The sequence below is a fragment of the Mesoplodon densirostris genome, chromosome 19 (genome assembly GCF_025265405.1).
Source record: "Mesoplodon densirostris isolate mMesDen1 chromosome 19, mMesDen1 primary haplotype, whole genome shotgun sequence".
NCBI lineage: Eukaryota > Metazoa > Chordata > Mammalia > Artiodactyla > Ziphiidae > Mesoplodon > Mesoplodon densirostris.
In genome coordinates this window covers 8644522-8668811 of record NC_082679.1, presented here as the reverse complement: position 1 = coordinate 8668811, position 24290 = coordinate 8644522, and the positions used below count along the sequence as shown (strand labels likewise).

Sequence of the window (24290 nt, the reverse complement as noted above, 5' to 3'; positions counted from 1 at the left end):
CGTTGTGGAGCATAGGCTCTGGACGCACAGGCTCAGCAGCCATGGCTCACGGGCCCAGCTGCTCCACAGCATGTGGGATCTTCCCAGACCGGGGCACGAACCCGTGTCCCCTGCATCAGCAGGCGGACTCTCAACCACTGCGCCACCAGGGAAGCCCAGCACTAGGGTTTTGTGATGAGTTCATGAAGAACAAAAGTGAACCCCAGAAGTAGGAAATGCTCTTTAAATGTTAGTACAGACTCTCTTTAAGGGCTGGGGCTACTGAGATAGGCAGGACCTGAACACAATCATGATAAAACAAATATTTAGTCAGTCACTTCAGAGGGCCTACAAGGTTTGAGCCTTGTGATGACTCCTCCAGGCAGGACCCCCTGATTGCCCCCCCTGCTTCCCCAGGCTCATAGGAGCTCATCTTGTCTGCACCTCAGCCTGCACTGCTTGTGTCAGGGAATGTGTCGCCCTTTGCCTCCTGTTGAGCCTGGCTGGGCCTGCCTCAACCTCCCTTTCTGTCTTACAGCTGGGGAATGCAGCCGTCATATTCCCTTTCTCCACCTGGGACATGCCTGTATTCACCTAGCTTGCCCCCATGTTTCACTCCGGTCTCTGCTGAAATGTCACCTCCTCAGAGAAGGCTTCTAGGACCACCTCTGTCCCCTCACTCTGCCTAATTTTGCTCCACAGCTCTCCTTTTACATATTCGTTTGTTTAGCTACTTACTGTCTGTTTCCTTTTGTTGAAAGTGAGCTCCATGGCGGCAGGGACATGCCTCCAGCATAGCTGTACCTTCTAATCCCCATTTCACAGAGTGAAACACCAGACCAAATTTCTGCAAAGCAGGTTTCATGGTTCAAGGACTATTTGTTGAATGAATGCGTCTGGGGTCTAAAGCGGCAGGGAGTGCGCTACACCGCCCCCTGGTGGCGAGTAGGAAACTCGCACCGCGAAAGTCGCCTGCACGGCTAGCAAATTTCGTACAGATCTTCAGGTAGCCCGATATTACCTATGTACTAATACTAGAACTGAACTCCATTTCACATTAAACACAAAGTATTGTTTACGATTATTTTTTGAACTTCCAAATTTTACTTTTTTTTTTTTTTTTTTTTGCTGTACGCGGGCCTCTCACTGCTGTGGCCTCTCCCGTTGCGGAGCACAGGCTCCGGACACACAGGCTCCGCGGCCATGGCTCGCGGGCCCAGCCGCTCCGCGGCATGTGGGATCCTCCGGGATCGGGGCACGAACCCGTGTCCCCTGCATCGGCAGGCGGACTCTCAACCACTGCGCCACCAGGGAGGCCCCCAAATTTTACTTTTAAACTACTTTAAAACGTTGTTTCAACTGAGGCATGACTTCCATACTTTTGTAAGACCCAGAAATCTCAAATGTAAAGCTCCATGTAATCACTGCTTACCTGGGCTGAGGGCATGGGGCAGGGGGTGGTGGTCTAAGAAACAGATATTACAAGCTCCCTAGGACCTTCCCTCAGACCCCCTTCTAGTCACTATCCCCCTGAGTAATCATTATCGTGGATGCTAACAGCAGAGATTAGTTTTGCCTTTTCTAGAACTTCATACAAATGGAACCATGCAGTATGTGCTCCTTTGTGTCTGTTTGGCATTTGTCACTCAGCCTCATGTTTGTGAGATTCATCGTGTTTTTGTGCACGGTTAGAGACTGTCGTTCATTTTCATCTTTGTATAGTATTCCTTGGTGTGAAGACACCACAGTATGACTATCCAATCTGCTGCTGACAGGCATTTGACTTGTTTCCAGTTTGGGGTTGGATTAGTTTGCTTAGGGCTGCCATAAGAAAGTAGCACATACTGGATGGCCTAAACAACAGATATTTATTCTCTCATAGTTCTGGAGGCCAGAAGTCTTAGATCAAGGTATCGGTGGGGTTGGTTTCTTCTGAGGCCTCTCTCATTGGCTTGTAGATGGCCACCTTCTCTCTGTGTCTTCCTATGGTCTTCCCTCTGTGTGTGTGTGTTCTAATCTCTTCTTATAAGGACACCAGTCATCCTGGACTAGGGCCCATCCTAATGACCTCATTGTCACTTAATTACCTCTGCAAAGGGCTTACGTTTTCGTTTCTGTTGTGTTTTTTTTTGCCGCACTGCACAGCATGCAGGATCTTAGTTCCCTGACCAGGGATCGAACCCGTGCCCTCTGCAGTGGAAGCATGGAGTCTTAACCACTGGACCCCCAGGGAAGTTCCAAAGGGCCTATATCTAAATGAGGTCACATTCTGGAGTCCTGAGGGGGTTTAGCACTTTTCATATATCGATACATTTTTGGGGGCCACAAACCAGTCCCGTAAGAGGGGCTATTATGATAAATCTGCTATGAATGTTCTTATACATGGCATGTCTTTTGGGAACACGTGTATGCAGTGCTGTTGGGTAAATCCCCTGGAGTGGATCTGCTGGTTCATAGGTTATGTGTGTGCGCTGTGTTGTAGTAGAACTTGCCCAGCGGTACCTCACAGTGATTGGAGCATTTTACCTGCTCCACTCCAGCAGGGGTTGGGAGTTCCAGTTGCTCCAAGTCCTCATCAGCATTTGACATTGTCAGGCCCTTTAATTTGAGCCATTCTGTTGTTGGTAAACGCAAAGTATTATTTGCGTAGTAAAGTAATATTTGCATGGTTTTCATATAGCCTGAACTTCCCAGGGATGCAACTACTTCTTTCAAGGGAAAATTGTACCTTGTTTTGTTCAGAAATCTGTCCAGGGTTCATGTCACCACTGCAATCCCACTTCTGGTATCAAAGTCACATCAAAAGTGTCTCACCACAGCATCTTGTGTCAGGCTGCTATCTCAGCTGCTGCACCCAAGCTGAGTTTACACACACACACACACACACACACACTGAGCCGTTTCTCAAAATCTCAGATATAGAAAGGTTGTTGACAATATTCTGCTGGTGATTTTTCAAATTCTTTTATACTCAAATCCACTCATTATAAGTAGGTGAAAGCATTTGACTATTTCTGTATGTTTTCCAGTGTAGTTGGACTAATACATCTTTACATATGTACTGATTTAACATAAATTACTTTCCTTTAATTTCTCCTTTAGATTGCAGTTAGGTTATTAAATTGATCGGAAAAAAAATGATTATGTAGGGACTTCCTTGGTGGTCCAGTGGGTAAGACTCCACGCTCCCAATACAGGGGGCCCGGGTTCGATCCCTGGTCAGGGAACTAGATCCCACATGCATGCCGCAACTAAAGATCTCACATGCTGCAACTAAGACCAGTGCAGCCAAATAAATAAATAAATAAATATTAAAAAAAATGATTATGGGGGCTTCCCTGGTGGCGCAGTGGTTGAGAGTCCGCCTGCCGATGCAGGGGACACGGGTTCGTGCCCCGGTCCGGGAAAATCCCACATGCCACAGAGCGGCTGGGCCTGTGAGCCATGGCCTCTGGGCCAGCGCGTCCAGAGCCTGTGCTCTGCAACGGGAGAGGCCACAACAGTGAGAGGCCCGCGTACCGAAAAAAAAGAAAAAAAAAAAAGATTATGTAGGTAGGACACTCTATCTATGCGTCTCATTTCAGGAGGGGAAAAGGGGTGTTGTGAAAATAGTGTTTGTCCTAAAAGGCGTTTGGGATCCCCTGGGGTTGGGACGTGTTGGTCTAATTGGTTTGGGAGACTGAGAAGGCTCCGTGAGAACCAGGTTGCTTTGGTTATTCAACATGTATTGAGACCTACTGTGTTCGTGGCCCTGTGCTGGACAGTGCTGGGGACACAGCAGTGACAGAGACAACTCCAGCCCTTCCCCTACAGGGCTCGGAGGCCAGTGGGGGATACAGAACTGTCCCTGGACAGTGAGGACGCTGAATGGGCAGAGATGGGATGTGGGGATCCAGAGACAGCCCAGAGGGGCATCTGACCTGGCCTGAGGTCCAGGAGGGCTTCCTGGAGGAGGTGACATCTGAGCTGAGCCTGGAAGGATGAGGAAGACTTAACCAGAGGAAGAGGCTATGAAGGGTCTTCCAAGCAGGAGGAATGACTTATGCCAAGGCCCAGATGAGGGACACCATGTTGTTTTCAAGGAACTGAAAATATCATTCAGTGTGGCTAGTGCAGGATTTCTCAACATCAGCTCTGCTGACATTTGGGGCTGGACGAGTCTTTGCTGTGAGGGCTGTTCTGGGCATTGTAGGATGTTCTGCAGATTCCTGGCCTCAACCCAATAGATGCCAGTAGGACCCTTTCCCTAATCCACCCTAATCCAAGATAATCTCAGCTCGAGATCCTTGCTTTAACCACATCAGCAAAGACCCTCATTTCAAACAAGGTCACAGTTTGAGGTTCTAGTTGTGACAATCAAAAATGTCTCCAGGGACTCCCCTGGTGGCACAGGGGTTAAGAATCTGCCTGCCAATGAAGGGGACACAGGTTCGAGCCCTGGCCCGGAAAGATGGCACATGCCAAGGAGCAACTACACCTGTGTGCCACAACTACTGGGCCTGTGAGCCACAACTACTGAGCCCACGTGCCACAACTACTGAAGCCCGCGCACCTAGAGCCCATGCTCCGCAACAAGAGAAGATACCGCAATGAGAAGCCCACGCATCGCAACGAAGAGTAGCCCCGGGCCTCCCTGGTGGCGCAAGTTGTTGAGAGTCCGCCTGCCGATGCAGGGGATACGGGTTCGTGCCCCGGTCTGGGAGGATCCCATATGCTGCGGAGCGGCTGGGCCCGTGAGCCATGGCCGCTGGGCCTGCGCATCCGGAGCCTGCGCGTCCGGAGCCTGTGGTCCGCAACGGGGGAGGCCACGGCAGTGAGAGGCCTGCATACCGCAAAAAAAAAAAAAAAAAAAAAAAAAGAGTAGCCCCCGCTCACCACAATGAGAGAAAGCCCGCATGCAACAACAAAGACCCAACGCAGCCAAAATTAAATAAATAAATAAAATATAAATACATTAAAAAAATATTTTAAAAAAATGTCTCCAGACATTGTCAAATGTCCCCTGGGGGGGCAAAATCATCCCTGTTGAGAACTAGGGGCTGAGAACGGGCAGTGTGAGGAGGGGAGAAAGGGAAAGATGTGGCTGGAAGGGTCAGCAGAGGGATGGGCACCAGCAAGTCAGGGACACTTCCTGTCTGAGGGACACTATGGAGGACTGGGCCACGTGGAGGCTGGCAAGGCCTGGGGACTGGGTTCACATTTTTTTTTTTAGTACAGTTAACTTTTTATTTATTTATTTTAATTAATTAATTATTTATTTATTTGGTTGCACTGGGTCTTAGTTGTGGCAGGTGGGCTCCCTAGTTGTGGCATGCGAACTCTTAGTTGCAGCATGCGTGTGGGATCTAGTTCCTTGACCAGGGATCAAACCCGGGCCCTCTGCATCAGGAGCACGGAGTCTCATCCACTGTGCCACCAGGGAAGTCCCTGGGTTCAAACTGTGACCCTGCCGCTGTAGTGGTTGAATTGTGGCCCCCAAGATATGTCCACCCAAAACCTCAAAATGTGACCTTATTGGGAATAAGGGTCTTTGCAGATGTAGTGAAAGTAAGGATCTCGAGTTGAGATCATTCTGGATTAGGGCGGGCCCTAAATCCAGTGACAGATGTCCTTATAAGAGACAGAAAAGGAGAAGACACACAGTCACAGAGAGGAAGCCCTGGTGAAGGCTGAGGCAGAGGCTGGAGTGATGCGTCTACAAGCCAAGGGATGCGAAGAATTGCCAGCAGCCTCCAGAAGCTGGGAGAGAGGCAGGGCCTCCAGAAGGAACCAACCCAGCTGGCACCTTGATTTCAGACTCCTGGCCTCCAGAAGTGCGAAAGAATACATTTCTGCTATTCTGAGTCACACAGTTTGCGGTCATTTGTTATCGGACATCAACCCAGCCACTTAGCAGCTGTGACACCTTGCACAGAGAAGCCTCACTGAGCCTGTTTTCTCCCTCTGTAATGTGAGTATAAACAAAGGCACTTACCTTTTAGGACTGTGATGCAAATGAAAAAAGAGTGTCCCTTTAACCAATAAATTAGCAAACATTCATGTCATGTTCATAGGCGATCAGCTGGTATTATGTGGTCAAGGGTCTTTCAAGTAACAGTAATATAATATTGGCAGTTAAATGCACCTCCTGTGTCCCTGGCACTGTTTTTTTTTTTTTTTTTTTTTTTTTTTTTTGCGGTACGCGGGCCTCTCACTGCTGTGGCCTCTCCCATTGCGGAGCACAGGTTCCAGACGCACAGGCTCGGCGGCCATGGCTCATGGGCCCAGCCGCTCTGCGGCATGTGGGATCTTCCTGGACCGGGGCACGAACCCGTGTCCCCTGCATCGGCAGGCGGACTCTCAACCACTGCGCCACCAGGGGAGCCCCCTACCCTTTTTCTTCAAGGGGGTTTCCAACTTGGTATAAACTTCAGGCTCTACGTATCCTGGGCCCATCTCTGTTCATTTTTACTGGAAAGTAAAAATGTGAATTAACCTCTGATCCAGCAATCTGCCTTCTTAGAAGTCATAAGACTGGTCTCCATTTATTGAGAACGTACAATAGTTCAGGCCTAATATACTGGATGTGTATTAGTCGATTAATCCATTGAATTCTGCACAAAAAACTGGTAGGGAAGTGTTATGATCTCCATTTTACAGATGGAGAAGATGAAGGCCAGAGAACTTTTAGATACGTATTCCCCAAGATCACACAGTTGGTAAATGACAGGGCCAGGATTCAAAGCCAGAACTTCTGGCTTCAGAGTCTTTTTTTTTTTTTTTAATTTACTTTTGGCCGCGTTGGGTCTTCGTTGCTGCACACAGGCTTTCTCTAGTTGCAGCGAGCGAGGGCTACTCTTTGTTGCGATGTGTGGGCTTCTCATTGTGGTGGCTTCTCTTGTTTCGGAGCACAGGCTGCAGCACGTGGGCTCAGGAATTGCGGCACGTGGGCTCAGTAGTTGTGGCACACAGGCTTAGTTGCTCCAAGGCATGTGAAATCTTCCCGGACCACGGATTGAACCCGTGTGCCCGGATTCTTAACCACTGCGCCACCAGGAAAGTCTCCTGGCTTCAGAGTGTTAATCATGACATTGTGAGTCCTTTTTTTTTTTTTTTTTAAAGCCCATATGATTTAAATTTATTTATTTATTTATTTATGGCTGTGTTGGGTCTTCGTTTCTGTGTGACGGCTTTCTCTAGTTGTGGCAAGCGGGGGCCACTCTTCATCGCGGTGCGCGGGCCTCTCACTAACGCGGCCTCTCTTGTTGCGGAGCACAGGCTCCAGATGCGCAGGCTCAGTAATTGTGGCTCACGGGCCCAGTTGCTCCGCAGCATGTGGGATCTTCCTCGTCCAGGGCTCGAACCCGTGTCCCCTGCATTGGCAGGCAGATTCTCAACCACTGCGCCACCAGGGAAGCCCCTGTGAGTCCTTTTTGAGCAAGGTCACAGATCATATACTTGTAAAGATATGTGCCTATAGAAATTCAATGTGGGGACTTCCCTGGTGGTCCAGTGGTTAAGACTCCATGCTCCCAGTGCAGGGGGCCCAAGTTCAATCCCTGGTCAGGGAACTATATCTTGCATGCCACAACTAAGAGCCCGCATGCCATAACTAAAGATCCCACACGTGGCAATGAAGATCCTGCATGCTGCAACTAAGACCTGGTGCAACTAACTAACTAACTAACTAAATATTTTTTAGAAGAAGAAATTCAATACGGCATTGTTGGCAACCTCCCCAACTGGAAACAACTCGAAAGTCCATGAGACCAGTTGGGCCAAATTATGGCTCATATCTGGGATAGAACGTCACATGGCAGTTTAAAATGTGGCCAACCATCCACTGTTAAGTTCAAGGTATAGAATTTCAGAGCAGTACACATACTTTTTGTTTTATAAAAAAGGAAGAAAATGTAGTAATAAAGATTCACTCAGGGAATTCCCTGGTGGTCCAGTGGTTAGGGCTCTGTGTTCTCACTGCTGAGGGCCTGGGCTCGATCCCTGGTCAGGGAACTAAAATCCCACAAGCCACGCAGTGTGGCCAAAAAAAAAAGTTTCACTAAACAAATAGGTTTTGAGAGCTTCTTATGTATAAGGTACAGTTGGAGGCACTGGGAGCATAAAACAGACAATATAGTGGAGGAGACAGACAGTAAACAAGAGAAGTGAGTGAAACATGGTAGTTTAGAGGGTAAACAGTAACATGGAGGAATAAAATTGGAAGAGGAAAGGATGAGAGACTTTGAAATTGTCAAATGGGTGGTTTCAAGGAAGGCCCCAAAGTGGAAGTGACAATTGAATAAAGAGCTGAAGCAAGGGTGTCCTGAATTTAGCAGGTATTTGGGGCATTTTATATTTATTTATTTATTTACTTATTTATTTATTTTTGTGGCCACACCACATGGCTTGTGGGATCTTAGTTCTCTGACCAGGGATTGAACCTGGGCCCCAGCAGTGAAAGTGCCAAGTCCTAACCACTGGACTGCCAGGGAATTCCTGGGGAATTTTAAGAGAATTAAGTTGTATGTGTAGAGAAGGTCTCTGAAAGGCTGTTAACCGTAACCACATAAGGGGCAAGGTACTTCCCCTTTCCATGCTTTAAATCACAAAATAAAACTATCAGCAACCTCAGGGAATCTGGTCTGCCCACTTATGTCATCACCTCCTGTAAGCGTGTTCCATAACATTTAGCATCACTTATAAAAACAGGTTAATTATGTCTAAGTTTTGATTAATGCACGTAACCCTCTGGATTCTGTAGCCAAATTCAGCAGGTCCTTCTCTGAGCGTCTTCCAGTTCCTAGAATGCACCAAGCTCACTCACCACAGGGCCTTTGCACAGGCTGTGTGCCCTCTGCCTGGACAGCCACCCCCTCTCACCCTCAGCCTCTTCTCCAGTCCTTCTTGCAAGACATCGCCCACATTTCTGTTTTCTGTTATTTCACGTGTACTTGTGCCTTCCCTCACGAGGACAGGGATAGGGTCTGCCTTTTCATCACCTTAACACCCTTCACCCCCCCACCCCCCAGCACACAGCCTGTCACTCAACTCTGATTTAGAGGATGAAGAAACGATTCTTTCCGTTGAAAATTTTAAGCTCCCACAACTAACTGTAAGGTTTCATTGGCAGGAGGGTGGGGCATCCCCCATCCACCCCCAGCACAAGCTGGCAGGTCAGGCTTCCAGGAGTCATTGCCCAGTGCCTGGCATCTATTTATCGGAACCAGAAAAGAGGAGAAGCAGATAGAGGTCAGAGAAAGAGGATGGCATCTCCTTTCCGTGAAAGAATGTAATTCAGGCATAAAGCAGTAACACAAGCTTCCAGAACACCCTTGAACACCCTAGCGGACCGGCTCAACCCACTCCCTCCTTCACCCGGGGGGGGGGGGGGGGGCGCGGCGCCTTTAAGGCTCCCGGAAACGGCCGGCAGGACCGGAAGTGACCCGCTTTAGTGCACCTCTTCACGTGGTGCGGGGGGGAAGTGACGCGCGCGGCCCGGGAGCTGCGGACGCGGAGGCCGACGGAGCCGGAGTCGCGGACGTCGCGGGGTCTCCGGGACAGGTGAGCGGGGGAGGGGGCCGGGAGCGCGCCCGGAGAGGGCGGGGCCTGACGCCCCACGTACAGGGAGCGGGTGCGGGTACGGGTGGGTTAGCGAGCAGCCCGCGGGGGCGGGGTCAGAGCACTCTGCGGGGGGCGGGGACTGGACGCCCACATGGGAAGCTGGAGGGGTACTGGAGGGGCGGGACGTCGGTGGGTGGGCAGGGCCAGGGTGGGCCGGGCTGAGGGCGAGTCCGGAGCGTGGGTGGTCAGCTGGGGGCGGGGCCAAAAAGTAGTGCTTGGGCTGGGAGCGGGGCCAAGTGTTACCCGGAGAGCTAGGGGCGGGGCCGAGACTCTGGCCGAAAATTCTGGGGGCGGGGCCAGAAAGTTTTGCCTGCCCTGGAAGTGGGTCCTTGAAGTCAGGGGCGGATCCAGGGGCTGACCCAGGGGCTGACCCGAGGGTGAGGGCGGGGCCCAAAAAGATGCTGGGGAGCTGGGGACGGGGCCAGAGTGCTGGCAGAGAATGCTGGGGGTGGAGTCAGAAAGTTTTGCGGGAGCCCGGGGCGCGGCCAGAGTGTGATGGAGAAGCTAACCGCTGAGCCAGAACCTAGGGGTGCCGGGGGGCGGGGCCAGCTTTTGACTTGACTAGGAGGGGGCGGAGCCAGGGGCGTGACCAGAAGGTTGGAAGGGCGAATCGGAGGCGGGGCCAGGGTGTTGGCTCTTGAGCCGGGGGCGGGGCCGGTGTAATAACGCGAGAAGGAGGGGGCGGGTTTAGGCTGTTGCTTGTGGATCTAGAGGGCGGGGCCAGAGGGTTGGCTGGGAAAGTCGGAAGCCGGGGGTGGGGGGATTAATGACGCGAGCATGTGGGCGGGGCCATAGGTTTGGCGGGAAAGGCGGGGCCAGAAAGTTTGCCCTGGCCCGGGGCGGGCCCGTGGCGTTCTCTACCGGGTGGAGACTGAAGCTTTTCCCTAGAAAGCCGCGGGCGGGCGGGGCAATTTTGTCCACGCTTGGGCGGGTACAGTTTACCCTGGGAGGTCAAGCCAGACCCAGGAAGTCTCTCCAGTGGGTACCGGGCCTGTTGGCGGAATCTTTGCGGGAGTGCGGGGAGGCAGCGGCACCTTTCTTAGGATGCTGGGGGTGGGGCTAGAACATTCCTGAGAGTAGGGGCAGCAAATAGGAGTGGGGTTCGAACTGTATTGACTGTGGGGTTATAAGGCGTTTGTGAAACTCCTGGGAAAGAGGCATATCTAGACTGTTAACGGGGATGTGGGCGGCACCGGAATGGGCACAGGGAGTTGGCCCTAGAACTTTCTTGTGCAGGTTGGGACAGAGGCTCTACCTCAAGCTCTCCTGGGATGGAGGCCCGGGTTTAAACTCCCAGCACAGGGGTGTGGAGACTGACCTAGAATTTTCGTTTTGAAGGGAGCAGTATGGGATGTTTTCCTAAGTGGTGGGGCGGGACCAGAACTTTCCCAAGGTGGGTGTGATTACACTATTTTTATGGGAAATGGGTGGGTCCAAAACGTTTCGGAGAGGACTGAGTCTAAACATTTCCAGGTAAGGGACGGGCTAGCACTTCAAGAAGATGTGGGAGTGAGGGCTAACATTACCTTGGAGTGCAGGTGTTTGTGTGCGCGCGTGCAGTGTGTGCGTTAGAGGAGCCCCCGTCATGGGAGGGGAGGAGACAGATTGGGTAGAGTCTTTGGCCTTAGTCCTTCTGTTCCCTCTGACCTCAGGAACCCCGAGTGCTGTGTCCAGATTCTGCAGGGAAGGTTTGCTGGGACACTGGTCCCATCCTGCCAGCGGAATGGTGAGAAGGAAAGTGGGGTCTCTGGGGCCTTGGGAGGAGGGGACCCAGGTTCCTGACTCTCAGACACCAGATTGAATGGCCCTGGGGTGGCTGTAGGTTTTTCTTACTGTCTCTGAACTGTCTACCCCTCTCAGTCGGCCACACTGGATCTGAAATCGAAGGAGGAGAAGGATGCTGAGCTAGATAAGAGGATCGAGGCTCTTCGGCGGAAGAATGAGGCCCTCATCCGGCGCTACCAGGTGCCCTAGCCCCGCCCTGGGAGACCCCATCCCCTCTCCTCCCCGCAGTGAGTTTCCCTCACCTCTCCCTTCCTTAAAACCTTTTCATGACTTTTCATCACTCTCGGGGTAAAAGTCAAAGGCCTTAGCCTAGGATCCCTTCTTTCATTGCATCATTCATTCATTCATTTGTTCACAAGTATTCTCCAGTGTCTTCACTGCACCAGGCCCACTGCTGAATGGCGCTGGGGAAGCAGCAGTGATGGTGATGGCCCTGGGCCCCGGGCCTCACGGGCCAGTAGGGATCCAGCTGTGGCTTCAGTCAGTGATGACCCAGAGTGGGCAAAGCTGGGATGGAGGAGTTCAGGGTTCTGTGGGAGCCCAGAGGGGGCTCTTCACCCAGCCCGGGGGATACTAAGGGGGCTTCCTGGAGGAGGGGATTCTGAGACCGAAAAGGTGAGTAGACCGTTAGCCAGTCGAAAAGGAAAGCATAACACGTTTCGCACAGAGGGAACAGTTTGTGCAAAAACTTGGAGCTTAAAGTTGGAGGGTCAGTTGGGGGATATTGACCTGGAGTGATCAGCTGGGGCCAGGCCATGCAGGGCCCAGAACACCACCAGGCTAAGAGTTTGGACTTTTTCCTAAGGACACTGCGGAGCCCTGGAGGGCTTTGAGGGGGAGTGGGGCCAGGTCAGAATACGTTTTTAGGAAGACCCCTCTGGCTGCTGTGTGGTGGTGGGTGGGAGGAGGGGATACTGGAGACAAGGAGGAAGCTGGGGCAGGGACTTCAGTGGGGGATGTGGAGAAGAGGTGCCCGGCCTGGGACAGGGCTTTTGGGAGGGACTCGGTGACTGACGGGCCGTGGTGGGTTAGGAGAGAGGGTCCAGGACGAGGCCCAGGTCCCTGTCACAGGTGACAGAGTAGGTGGTGGGGCTGTCCCTGAGATGGGACGAGGAGTGGGTTTCATTTATTCATTCTTCATGTGTTCGTTCATTTAAAACAAAAACAAAAACATACTGAGCCTCTGTTGTGTGCCAGGCAGTGTTCTAGACTTGGGGTCTACATCAGTGAACAAAACTGACAAATGTCCCTGTCCTGGGGCAGATTCTGTCTCTTGGGGAGGAAGCAGACGATTAGCAAAATACACATAATGCGGGGTAGTGATGGGGGGGAGGGGGGAGAGAATGGCAGGGGAGCTGGTGAGGGAAGGCCTTCCTGAGAAGGGGACTTTTGAGCAGAGATCTAAAGGAGGTGAGGGACTGGAGGATCTCTGGGGGAAGAGTGTTCCCGGCTGAGCGAACAGCAGGTGAAAAAGGCCCTGAGGCAGGTTTGAGCCTGGTAGGTTCCAGGAACAGTGAGGAAGTCAGAGTGAGGGGAGAGAGTGGGAGGTGGGTTCATTGTGGTAATGAGACCAGACTCTGTAGGGCCCCGTCGGCTGTGGGGAAGCCTTTGAATCTGCCTCAGAGATGGGCACACAGGAGGGTTCTGAGCAGGGGAACAGCCTGGTGGAGTTTGAGGGAAGATGCTGAAGTGACCAGCTTTCTTGTCTAGAGCTCCAGAGAGAGGTCTGGGCCGGGGCAGACTTGGGAGAAGTTCAGGGGGCTGCGGGAATCCAGCTGGTGCAGAGGACCCCTGACACTCCCGAGCTCTGTTGTTTGCTCCTAGGAGATTGAGGAGGACCGTAAAAAAGCTGAACTCGAGGGAGTAGCGGTGACAGCTCCCCGGAAGGGCCGCTCCGTGGAGAAGGAGAATGTGGCAATGGAAATGGTGAGCTCCACACCAGGGTGGGGACTCGTGAGTACAGGGCGGGGGCGAGGGTTGAGAACTAAAGGCCTTCCCAGATGCCCCAGACCTGTGGGAGCCTTGATCCTGGCAGCTGCCCTCTGGGCCTGGGATGTCCCCATCTCCCTGCCCCAGTGACTGTACTTTCCCCCTCTCCCCCCTTTCCAGGAGAAGAACCTGGGTCCCTCCCGGAGGTCTCCTGGGACCCCTCGGCCCCCAGGGGCCAGCAAGGGAGGCCGGATCCCCCCTCAGCATGGAGGCCGGGCAGGCATGGGCCGGGCATCCCGCAGCTGGGAAGACAGTCTCGGGGAGCAGCCTCGAGGAGGAGCTGGGGGCCGCGGCCGGAGGGGTCGGGGCAGGGGGTCCCCTCATCTCTCTGGAACTGGAGATGCCTCAAATGCCGACCGCAAATCCAAGGTAGGAGCCGAGCAGGGGCTGGAGACCTCTGGCGAGGCTCCACGTTGTCCTGTTTCTCTTTCTGTTCCTGCTCTCAAACGGATTGTCTCCTTCATCCATCTTTCTCTGCTTCTTTTTTGGCCCCTCTCTTCAGCTCTTTCTCATCTCTTCCCTCCCTCCCTCCTTCCCTCCTCCAGACCAGTGCTTGTAGGTACTCTCCCTGTCTCTTTCTATCTCTCCTGTTTTGCTCTCTGTCTGCTGTGTGCTTGCCCACCTGCCTTCCCTTGCCCGTCTCTCTTTTTTCTCTTTCTGGTGCCGTCCGGTGGGCTCTGTCCAGCAGCGCATGCGCGCACGCTTTCTCTTGCATGTGTGCGTACGCACGTGCTCTCTCTGTGTCACTCCCCGGATTTGTTGGTGGGAAACAGTGATGTTCTTACTGTAACTGCTCCCAGTGCCCCACCACGCAGGTTAGCAGAGTGGGAGGCTGTCTGGCATGGTGGCTGAGGGGTCAGCCTTCTTCTGTTAGTTCCCTGTCCTTGGGCAGCTCACTTCCCCTCTGGGAACTTCCTGCTTCTCTCTCTTAAACGGGAATGAAAATCAGGTTTAAAGGTTATTGTAAGCATCATGTGACATCAGACATTGAAACCCTCAGAGTAAGCGCTCAGTGCGTGTTATTTAAGGATGCTTATTATTTGTAGGTGCTAAGCTGTTGTAACTGAAAGACCCCAAAATGCCATGGCGTCAATCAAATGGAAGTTCATTTCTCTCTTGTATGCTGAGTCCTGGAAATGCCACGTGCTCATCTAAAATTCTGTTACCTTAGAAGGAGAGGAGAATGGATTGTGGGGGTCACCTGGCCATGTGCCGAGTTATTACTGTGGCATTGTTAACCGTGCCAGCCATAGTGTGCTGGGGTTCCCACCCGTCTCCCAGGTTCAGAGTTTTGCTAGAAAGATTCACAGCTAAGATTTATTACAGGGAAAGAATACAAAGCAAAATCAGCAAAGGGAAAGAAGGGGCCATGGGCTGAAGCCTGGAGGATACCAGGTGCCAGCTTCCAAGAGTCCTCGCCCAGTGGAGCCACACGGGCTGCACTTAATTCCTCCGGCATTGACAGTACGTGTCAGAGGTCATCGACTAGGGACTCATTAGGGACCTAGTGCCCAGGCTTTTTATCCGGGGCTGGTCATGGAGGTGCCCTCTGCCTAGTATACGCACAAATTCCAGACCCCAGACGGAAAGCAGGCGGTTAGCACACGCTGTCTTTGCACAAACAGTCTAGGTACGTTGAGCCCCCTTATCGGTTGACCGGGGACACACTGAGAGCCAATGTCCAGCTTCCAGCCAGGGGCTGCCACGCACGCAGGCCTAAGAAGAGAGCCTCAGAAGGTGACAGATGCTCGGGTTGAGTGGTTCTTTCTGACGCCCTGTGTCTCTTTTTGTCCCCCCACTCCCCCAACAAGGAGTGGGAGGAGCGGCGCAAGCAGAACATTGAAAAGATGAACGAAGAGATGGAGAAGATTGCAGAGTACGAGCGCAACCAGCGGGTCAGTGCCTCGGGCGCCCCCTGGCGGTGGGGCGGAGCCGCCCGGCCCCGGGAGCCCGCCGACACCCCCCACCTCTGTGTACCCGCAGGAAGGCGTGCTGGAGCCCAACCCAGTGCGGAACTTCCTGGACGACCCCCGGCGACGCAGCGGGCCCCTGGAGGAGCCTGAGCGGGACCGTCGGGAAGGCAGCCGCCGGCACGGGCGCAACTGGGGGGGCCCCGACTTCGAGCGGGTGCGTTGCGGCCTCGAGCAGGAGCGGCAGGTGAGTGCCGGCAGCCGGGGCTCCCGGGGCCACGACATTCCTTCCGGCAGCCAGTCTCTGGGTTGGGGGTGGAGTGTGTGCGGAGGGCTGGATGCGGCCGCAGGGGAAACAGAGCAGGGAGAGGCGGCAGCCCTGCACTCAGGCTTCGCCCCCGCAAGTGATTGTTGGTTCTTGAGCCAACACCACACTGCTTTCCTTCCGAAGCTTTCTGGTGTTTTGGCGATGTTCTCTCATTACCAACGTCAGTGATATTTACTGGGCCCCTGCTGGGGCCAGGCACTGTTTTGGGTGCTGGGGCTAAATCAGTGACCATGTAATAAGGTGTCAGGTAATGGTAAGTGTAGAGAAGAAAACTCCAGCCCAGCCGGGTCAGGGGACAGAGGAGAGAGGGATGCTGCTAAGAGACAGAGACCTGGGCTGGCCTCTCTGAGGAGGTGCCACATGGGCAGGTGTGGCTTTGATCTTCTCCACGTGTGACCTTGAGCCGGAGGCTCTACCCCCTCACCCTAGCTTAGAGGGCCTGGGGGAGGGGGTGTAGTGGGGGAGGGTTGTAGCTGGGCCCTGACTGCCTGTCTGCTGGGGGCAGGGCCGCCGGGCCGGCCTGGGTGGCACTGGGGACATGACGCTCTCCATGACGGGCCGAGAGCGGTCCGAGTACCTGCGCTGGAAGCAGGAGCGGGAGAAGATCGACCAGGAGCGGCTGCAGCGGCACCGCAAGCCCACCGGCCAGTGGCGGAGGGAGTGGGATGCTGAGAAAACTGATGGCATGTGAGTCTCCGCCCTGCCTGCCCCTGTTTGGCTTCTCGACCTCGGCCCTGACTTCTGACTCCTGTGCCTGTCTCTGGTTTCTCACCCTGTGTATCAGCAGTTGCTAGGTAATGCTGCGTAACCACCACCAAATCTCAGGGACACATGAAAGCATTTCTTTCTCACGTGTTCACAGGTCTCCTGGGTTGGGCTGATCCAGGCTGGACTTGAAGCTGTGGGTCTACCTGGGTGTGCCTTCCCTTCGGGCTCCCCGGGGACGTGCTGGCCATGGCACTGGCAGATGTGCAGGAGGGAGAGTGGACACATTTCCCTACTCTGTTAGCCAGCAGACCCTGCATCGCTGTGGCAGGAACTTCAACTCTGCCCACTCTAGTGGGTGGTACTGCAGTGGCTACGTGGCCAAGGGCACAGATGTGAATTCTCACGCAGGGAGGGCATGAAGAGTTACTTACAGTGATTACACCTCTGCATCCTCCCTTCATCCCTCTAACCTGTTCCCCACCAACCCAGACTCCTTATCCCGGCAGCATGATTATCCTCAGGTCTGACTCTGTCCCCTTTCGGGTCCCAGGAAACATCCCGTTAGTCAAACTTAAAGCAAAGGCATCATCCACAGGAGCACCGACTTCCATAGCGAAGACAGAGAGGTTCTGGCAGAGCCGCCCAACGGCAGTCTTAAGGTCGACAGCTGTAGTTTTTGCATCATCCCCTATCCTCTGCCGTGGCACTGGCTGAAGAAAGAGGATCTTGTCTGTGTGCCTGGCGGTCGGAGCATTTATTTTTGGATTGTGAGCTAGCCTGTGCCAGCGTGAGAAATGTTTTGCACAGATATTGTAGCTGATCTTTCTAAGGTGTAGACAGGTGGGGCTTTTGGGGAGATGTTCTCAGGGTTAAGACTGAGAAAGTAATTGTTTTTCTCTTATGTCCTCAAAGCAGCTGGCAGCAAGTCTCACGACTGCACATGTGCAGTGATTTCATGAGCAAACGTTTATTGAGTCCCTCCTATGTGTCATGGAAGGTTCTAGGTGATGGGGATATAGCCGTGAGGAAAATGCTTCTGTCTTCATGGAACGTAGAGTCCAGTGGGAAAGATGGGCAATGAATAGAGCTCATGTCAGATGCTGAAGAATAATGAAGCAGAGTACGGAGAGGGTTGGAGGCTACTGTTCTGGACTTAGATAATATATGTAATAATATGTGATTAGGAAGTTTAGGAAAGCCTCCAGACTGAGGGCTGAAGGAGGTTAGGGAGTGAGTCGCTGAGAGATCTGAGGAAGAGCAAAGGCCCTGAGGCAGGAGCTCCATGTGGTAGGAGAACTTGCTTAGCTGGGGAGGTGAGAAAGAGTGATAGGAAATGAGGCCGGACAGGGAGCTGGGGATCGTGTACTTTCCAAATTTTTGTTCACGGGTGGGCAGGCTGTCAAGTACTGAATTTTTTTCTTCTGTATTTGTCACTATGATGTCAAATTTGCCCCTTGTCCTTCACCTGGTCCTGTCCTCCTTTTAGTCAGTGACATTCCTCACCTCTGCCCGCTTCTGGTTGACCACCTTGCCTTCTATGATCTTGATTTCTGACCCTGGCCCCCATCTCTCCCCCTAATCTCTTCCCACCCTCCTGTCCTCCCTGTGCCCCCAGCTGCCTGCTCACCCCCTTTCTCTTTCCCCAGGTTCAAGGATGGCCCAGCCGTGGCCCTGGAACCATCCCACCGCTACGGTGAGTGGGAGTCCTTGGCTGGGGTGAGGCAGCTGGCTGGGCCGGGGCCAGGGGAGGGGTGGGCCTGGTTTGTGCCGAGCCCTCCACCTCCAACTCCCCCTGGGTTTTGTTGCAGATGACCAGGCCTGGGCCCGGCCTCCCAAGCCCCCCACTTTCAGGGAGTTCCTGTCCCAGCACAAAACTGAGGTCAGCCGCAGGAAGAGGAAGAGCGGCCGACCCCAGGCCAAGGCAGCCCCCCGTGCCTACAGGTGGGGGCATCCCTTCCCCTGGCATGTGCACAACCCCAGCGGGGCTGTGTGGCTCTACCCATGGCCGTTCTCTGGCTTGTGTGTGGGAGGGTTTGTCTATCTGTCCTGTCTTGGCCCTGCCTGCCTCGGGCACTCGTCTCCCTGTGGGTCAGGAACTTGGTTTTGGGGGTGTTGGGGCCTGGCTCTCCACTTGGCCCTCGTCTGTCTCCTCCTGCCCTCCCATCCGAGTCCTCTTCTGCCACTTGGCCCTCCTCCATCTGTCCGTCCCTGGCGGACACGCCCACCGTTCTCCTCCTCCTGGGTGCTCCACCGTGCCAGCTCCCTCCCGGTCTGGACATCTCGCAGCCTGCTCCCCCCAACCCAGCTGAATGTTGCAGCTCTGTCTCTGGGGGGGGCGCTGGGGGTGGGAAACCCTTCCTCTTTCCACCTGGGCTTCACCCCGTTCCTCTGTTCCCTCCAGTGACCACGATGACCGCTGGGAGACGCAAGAGGCAGTGTCCGCAGCCCCTGAGCCCACACAGCCCGCTACCCCTGAGGAGGCGCCCACGCAGGTAGGGCGGCGTGTCATCTCTGGCAGGTGGTGTGAGGGTGCCCAGGGCCCACACCCTCTCCCCGACCTGCCTTGTGTTCCTCACAGCCGCCCGAGAGCCCGGCCCCTGCCCATCGGCCTCCCGAGGACGAGGACGAGGGTGAGGAGGGCGAGGGCGAGGAGGGCGAGGGTGAGGACGGGGAGGGCGAGGAGTGGGAAGACATGAGTGAGGATGCGGAGGAGGAGGAGGTCGAGGAAGAAGAAGAGGCTGACGAGGAGGGAGAAGAACCAGCCCGAGACCACCGGCCCCACGAGGCTGAGCCCAGCGGGAGCCCCACCGAGGAATGTGGCGACGAAGAGCCCGCTGGGCCGGAGGAGACCGCTAGGCTGGAGGAGCCCCTGCCGCTCCCCCAGGCCCCTGCCACGCCTTCCAGCCCTTTCTCGCCCACCGGGGGCCACCAGCCTGTGTCCGACTGGGGTGAAGAGATGGAGCTGAATTCTCCCCGGACCGGCCATCCGGCTGACGCCCTCTCTCCGGGTGAGGCCTGGCCTTTCGGAAACGCATGAAGCTGGCTGCTTGTGTGTGTGCTTGAGGGGTGCATGGGGGACCCTTAGGCTGAGCCCCAGGACCCCATGTGTCCCACCGCCCTGGTGGCTAGGGAGGATGGGCCATGCCTGCCTCCGGAATGCCCACCCCCAGATCCTGCCCTACTGTGAGCCATTCAGAGTGTCCTCCCCAATAAAGAGTTCACTTTCTCCAATGACCCTCCCCACGTGTGTCCTTGAACCCCCCTCTCACTCCCCCAGGGCCTTCTGTCTTGGGTGGGGGGATACTTGGAGGGGTTAGGGGCTTGACTGGGCCTCCTCCTTCTCCAGGAGGTGACGAGCCAGCCCCTGCCTCCTTGAAGAGTGGGCCCAGCCTCCCAGGAACCCAGAAAGCTGAAGAGGAGGGGTCTGAGGCAGCTCCAGGTGGGGGAGCGGCTGTGCGGTGGCCTTCTTCCTTCCGCTTCCTCTTGGGTTGAGGGGAAGAGGTTTGGGGGGAGTAGAACGTGGTGGAGTGGGTCTCCACCATGGGTGTGGGGAGCAGCTGGACGGGGGTGGGGTTACGCTGCTGGGAAAAGTGGGCGTGAAGGGGGTGGGGCTAAAGGAAGGACCTCCCCCGGGCCGAGCCGCTAGGAATTGAGTGTGTATGGGGCTTGCGGGTGAGAAGATGGAGCCAGGATGGGATTAGGATTTAGAGGCCCATCCCAGGGATTCTGGAAAGTAATCTAAAAATAAGGGGGTGGGCTAGGTTCAGGGGGAGGAGTTAAGGGCAGGATTAGAAATTTAAGGTCAAAAATAAGAATGGGGAGGGGCAGAGTAATAGATTTAGCTGTGGGCGGGATTAGAGTTTTGAGGTGTAAATTAGTAAACTGGGGTAAATTAGAATAGAAATACGTAAAATAGTGGGGTAAAAAAATTGGAGTAAAATAGAATGTTGGGTCCAGCGGACCTGGAGCAAGAGGCCAACCCTGTCTCCACCTCCAGCAGGTGGAAGCCGGGTTGTGAACCACGGACCGCCCCCAGGAGTAGGATTAGGATTTCGGGGCAGAGCCAAGGCAGGTCTGGTTAGGACTCAGAAGGCGGGCAAGGGAAGTGAAGGGTGGGTCCTGTAGGGCAGGCGTGATAGAGGTTGGCTTAGGCCCGTGGTGGGGTGGGGCCGCGATCCGAGAGGACAGAGTTTATGGTGGTGGCTGAGGCCAGGGTGCCCAAGCGCTTTGCCTTTGGGTCACGTGACTGCGATCTCGTTATATCAGATTATGTATTCGATTGTAAACAGGGTACTGCTGGGGTGGCTGTTGCTGCGTGGGTCCACTCCGAGGATTAAAGGAGTCTGAGACTCGTAAACCGCTTAACGCGGGGTGGGCGGCAGCCAGGCTCAGTGGGGCAGAGAGGCGGGGCTAGAGCGTCCCGGGTCCGGCGGTAGGGGTGCGGGGGTTACTGCTGCCCTCCAGTGACCACCCCTTCTCTTTCCAGAGGCGGACCCTGAGGGCCAGGAGACGGCGGAGATCACCGACTTCCAGAGGGTGCGTTTCTGCAAAGTGGTGGCGGCCGCTTCGCCACCGGGGGCCGCCCGCTGACCGCGCCCGCCGACAGTGGCCTCCGCGCTCTGCACTAACCTCCTGCCGCCTCGCTCCTCTGTCCTCTGCTTCCGCCACACTCCAGCCAGGAGAGGGTTAAATGTAAGGGGGGAGGAGCCAGGGATAGTGAACCGGGTTGGGCCAGGGCAGTAGTCCAGTCTCACAAATGGGGGGCGCTGTGGCACCGGGGTGGCTGAGACGCCCACGAGTTACCGCCTTATGGAGGCCATGGGGGTCTAGGTGCCAGTTGTCGGGCCGTTTTCCGCCTCCAGGAGCTTACATCTGGGGCATGGCGAATAGCCGGTGACTCCTGAAGGACTTGATTTCCTCGGCCGCCAGCCCGGTCTCTATTAAACGCAGTGCTTCCGCTAACCTTTGAACTGTGTTGCTGGCGGGGGCAGGCTGGGTTGCTGTGCTTGGCGGGCTTTTCCGTGGCGGAAGAGGCGGGAAGGAAGGGGGTCTTTCTTCCTCCACCCACCCTGATACGTCTTCCCTCCCCCCCTCCCACAGGCCTCCCCGAATTCCTGAAGACGCTGCTGGGAGGGGACTGAAGCTTCCCCGCCTTGATGGGGAGGGGGAGGCAGGAGGGGCTTAGTCTGGATCTCCGGGCTGTGCTCTCTCCTCCCCGGAGCCCACTCTGGACCCCATGGTTTTAGAGAGGGAGAAATTGAGGGTGGTGGGGGAGGAGATGGGGAGGGGTCGTGACTGGTGTGTGGGGCGGATCTGGAGCTTCGGGGTGTGAGCTTAGACCTCAGGACACAGAGTGGAGAAGGAGGCACGTCCGTGAGGGGGCGTGGTTAGGGTGATCGGGTGGGGCCAGAATTCTGGTGTAACGGAGTTAAACCATGGGACGGAGGATGTTAGGATGTGGGATGGAACCACGAGAGCAGGTTTAGATGGGAATCCCTTAAGCCGGTGTGGGGCGCAGCTAGCGGCGGAGGGCGTGGTTTAGAATGGGGTGCTCAAACTAGTGGAGAAAAGAGGTGGAGCCTGGACCGAAGATGGGTGAGGGTAGGGGGAGGAGAGGGTGGGATCGAATGTTGGAGTAGAGTTTAGCTTGGAGAAACGCAAGTTACAACTGGGGCGGGACTGCGGCTAAGGAAGGGCGGGACTTAAAAGGCCTGAGCTTGGCAAGGGAGTGGTGGAGCTAGATGCCTGGAAGGAGTCTGAGTTCCGAAAGGGGACGGGGTTAGGGCGCAGGGAGGAGGACAGAAAAGGGAGAGCGGAGCTAAGCGCCGGGACAGGTATAACATCTGCCTGGCCAGCCTGGCGGGTGTCGGCTGGGCCGAGACCTACGTTTGAGAAAAATCGAGGTATTGCGTGCTTGGGGTGGGCCCAGAGCCAGGTGGGGGCGGGGTCAGAACGCTGTGGTTAAGCCTTAGGTTGATGATGGTTGGCCGGAGGCAGAGGAGGGGGCGGGCTTACAACGCGGAGGAGGCCCGCCCGCGCGGGGGCGTGACCACGCTGGCGGGGGCGGGGTTGGACGAGGGAGGGTTAGAGCGCGAAGGCGGTCCTCTGGAGGGGGCGGGCCCAGGGGGCGGGTCCTGTGCGGGGTGTGGCGCTGGGCCGAGTGGGCTGCGGCGATGCGGGGCACGAGCTGCGTGGGTGGCGGCGGCGAGAGCCCGGGTGGCGCGGGGCTGAGCGAAGGCCCGCGGGGCCGCTGGCTGCGCCTGGCTCCTGTTTGCGCCTACTTTCTCTGCGTCTCGTTGGCTGCCGTGCTGCTCGCTGTCTATTACGGTCTCATCTGGGTTCCCACGCGGCCCCCTGCGGCCCCAGCCGGCCCGCCGCCCAGCGCGCAGTCCTCTCCCTGCGGCGCCCGCGCGGGTGCTCTGCCTGCCTCGGTGCCCGACGCTGCCTCGGTCTCTTGTCTCCTGGGAGCCCCTGGTGGGCCGCGACCCCACCTCGAGCTGCCGCACAGCCGCCGCCGCCGCCGCCGCCGCCACAGCGACCCCAGCCGCCTCCCGAACCTCCAGACGCCGGGGGAGACGCCGGAGGCCGCGGAGGGCGAGGACCCGGGTAACCCTCCTTTTCACCCAAGATGGACCGCCGGCCCTCGAGAGCCCGGCGCCCCCGCCGCGGATGTGCCGTTCCCGGATTGGGGTCTGGCTCCCTCTTCATGACATCGTCTGGTGTCTCCGGAGCCGTCATCCTGAAGAGTGGGGGGCGAAGAGGGGCTGGCTCTGGGCCTCGCCCCTCGCAGCTTCTCCGCCGTCAGGCTGGTCCTCCACCATCTGGCCGACCGCATACTGATCTTTGCCTCCTGACCCTCCCTCTTTAGGATTCTGAGTACAGAGTCTTCAGCCCGCCCCCCTTCTCCCTGAATCTCCGTATCCATCTTCCAGCTGCAATAAACTCAGCCCCAGCTGCCTCGTGCTGTGTTTGTCGTGTTGTCTACAGAGGTGCCGCCTCTCTCAAGTTTGTGAGGGCAAGTCCTTCCTGGCATCTGATCTTCGTTTCTCTTCCTCGGTGGGCTGTGTGGGTTCTCCCCTTCCCTAGGGGGGCCCTTTTCTTCTTCCATTGGTATCATGTATTTTCTGGGTTGGAGTGAGGAGAAGAGGCTTGTCCGCAACAGGGCAGTTGAAGGTCAGGCAGTGTGAAGGACTTAGCAGTTTTTTGCATGCTTGGGGCAGAGGTCAAGTTCCTCTGGAGGGGAGCAAAGGGTCCGGCCTCCTGTTACAGCAGAGGAGATGAGAGATGGGGTGATCTCAGCAAGAGCTGGGTTTCTGGGAGTTGTGATTCGTATAATTATAATGTCGGGGACAGAGGCTAAGTCACCTGGAGATGGAAGAGCGCTGCTGGGAGAGAATGAGGCCTTCCTCCTGGGATCTGAGAGATGAGCGTGGACAGGGGTGGTGGTAGAGCTTCTCTGCCCCTCTGGAAATCACAGAGGAAGTTATCAAAGCACGCTGCTGCCTTTGAAGATGAGTGCAACCTCTCTGGTCTGCAGTGCTGCCCGCAAACCAAGGTAGAGGAACTCCAGTCCTGCTAAAAGAGTCAGAGGTGGTAGAGTCCGTTTTCCCATCCCGACTACTAAGGCCTAGCTCTGGGCAGGGCGTTGGACCCTACAAGCAGGAAGTGGTTTCCTGTCCATCTACCTCCCTTGAACTGGAGACTTTCCCAGGATGGTGAAGCTGAGCCTCTTTCCTAGACTGGGACACCTGTGGATGATATGTCCCTGGCTAGGAATGTCCATCTGTTTACCTCCTCTGCTTCCTCTCCCCCTCCAGCACCACTTCCCAGAGGGTGTCTCCAGACTGAATGGAACTCAGGAAGCCAGCACCTTTTTCCAGTTAGCGTAGATGGTGGTTAGGGGCACTGCCCTTGGGCCAAGATACCCAGATTCAAATCCTAGCTCTTCCTCTCACTAGCTGTGTGACTTTGGGCCGGTAACTCAACCTCTT

General features: G+C 55.5%; 2 protein-coding genes across 5 annotated transcripts; both read left to right on the top strand.

The window, feature by feature from the left end:
* Positions 1-9431: 9431 nt before the first annotated feature.
* CCDC9 (coiled-coil domain containing 9) lies at positions 9432-21555 on the top strand. Of its 4 annotated transcripts, XM_060084418.1 has the most exons (15): positions 9432-9519; positions 11232-11305; positions 11440-11544; positions 13189-13290; positions 13474-13722; positions 15165-15248; positions 15337-15510; positions 16097-16278; positions 17946-17992; positions 18108-18240; positions 18701-18791; positions 18878-19307; positions 19646-19738; positions 20786-20835; positions 21400-21555. In XM_060084418.1, the coding sequence occupies exons 2-15, from the start codon at positions 11303-11305 to the stop codon at positions 21415-21417; spliced, it is 1761 nt and encodes a 586-aa protein (XP_059940401.1). In that variant the 5' UTR covers positions 9432-9519; positions 11232-11302; the 3' UTR covers positions 21418-21555. The 4 variants fall into 4 exon arrangements, with proteins under 4 accessions (XP_059940401.1, XP_059940400.1, XP_059940403.1 ...); XM_060084417.1 differs by lacking the exon at positions 21400-21555 and having other exon boundaries at positions 20786-20889; XM_060084420.1 differs by lacking the exons at positions 9432-9519; positions 21400-21555 and adding an exon at positions 10484-10557 and having other exon boundaries at positions 20786-20889.
* Positions 21556-22370: 815 nt separating this feature from the next.
* Positions 22371-23256, top strand: INAFM1 (InaF motif containing 1). Its single transcript, XM_060084421.1, has one exon. The coding sequence runs from the start codon at positions 22473-22475 to the stop codon at positions 23007-23009; it is 537 nt and encodes a 178-aa protein (XP_059940404.1). The 5' UTR covers positions 22371-22472; the 3' UTR covers positions 23010-23256.
* The last annotated feature ends 1034 nt before the right edge of the window (positions 23257-24290 follow it).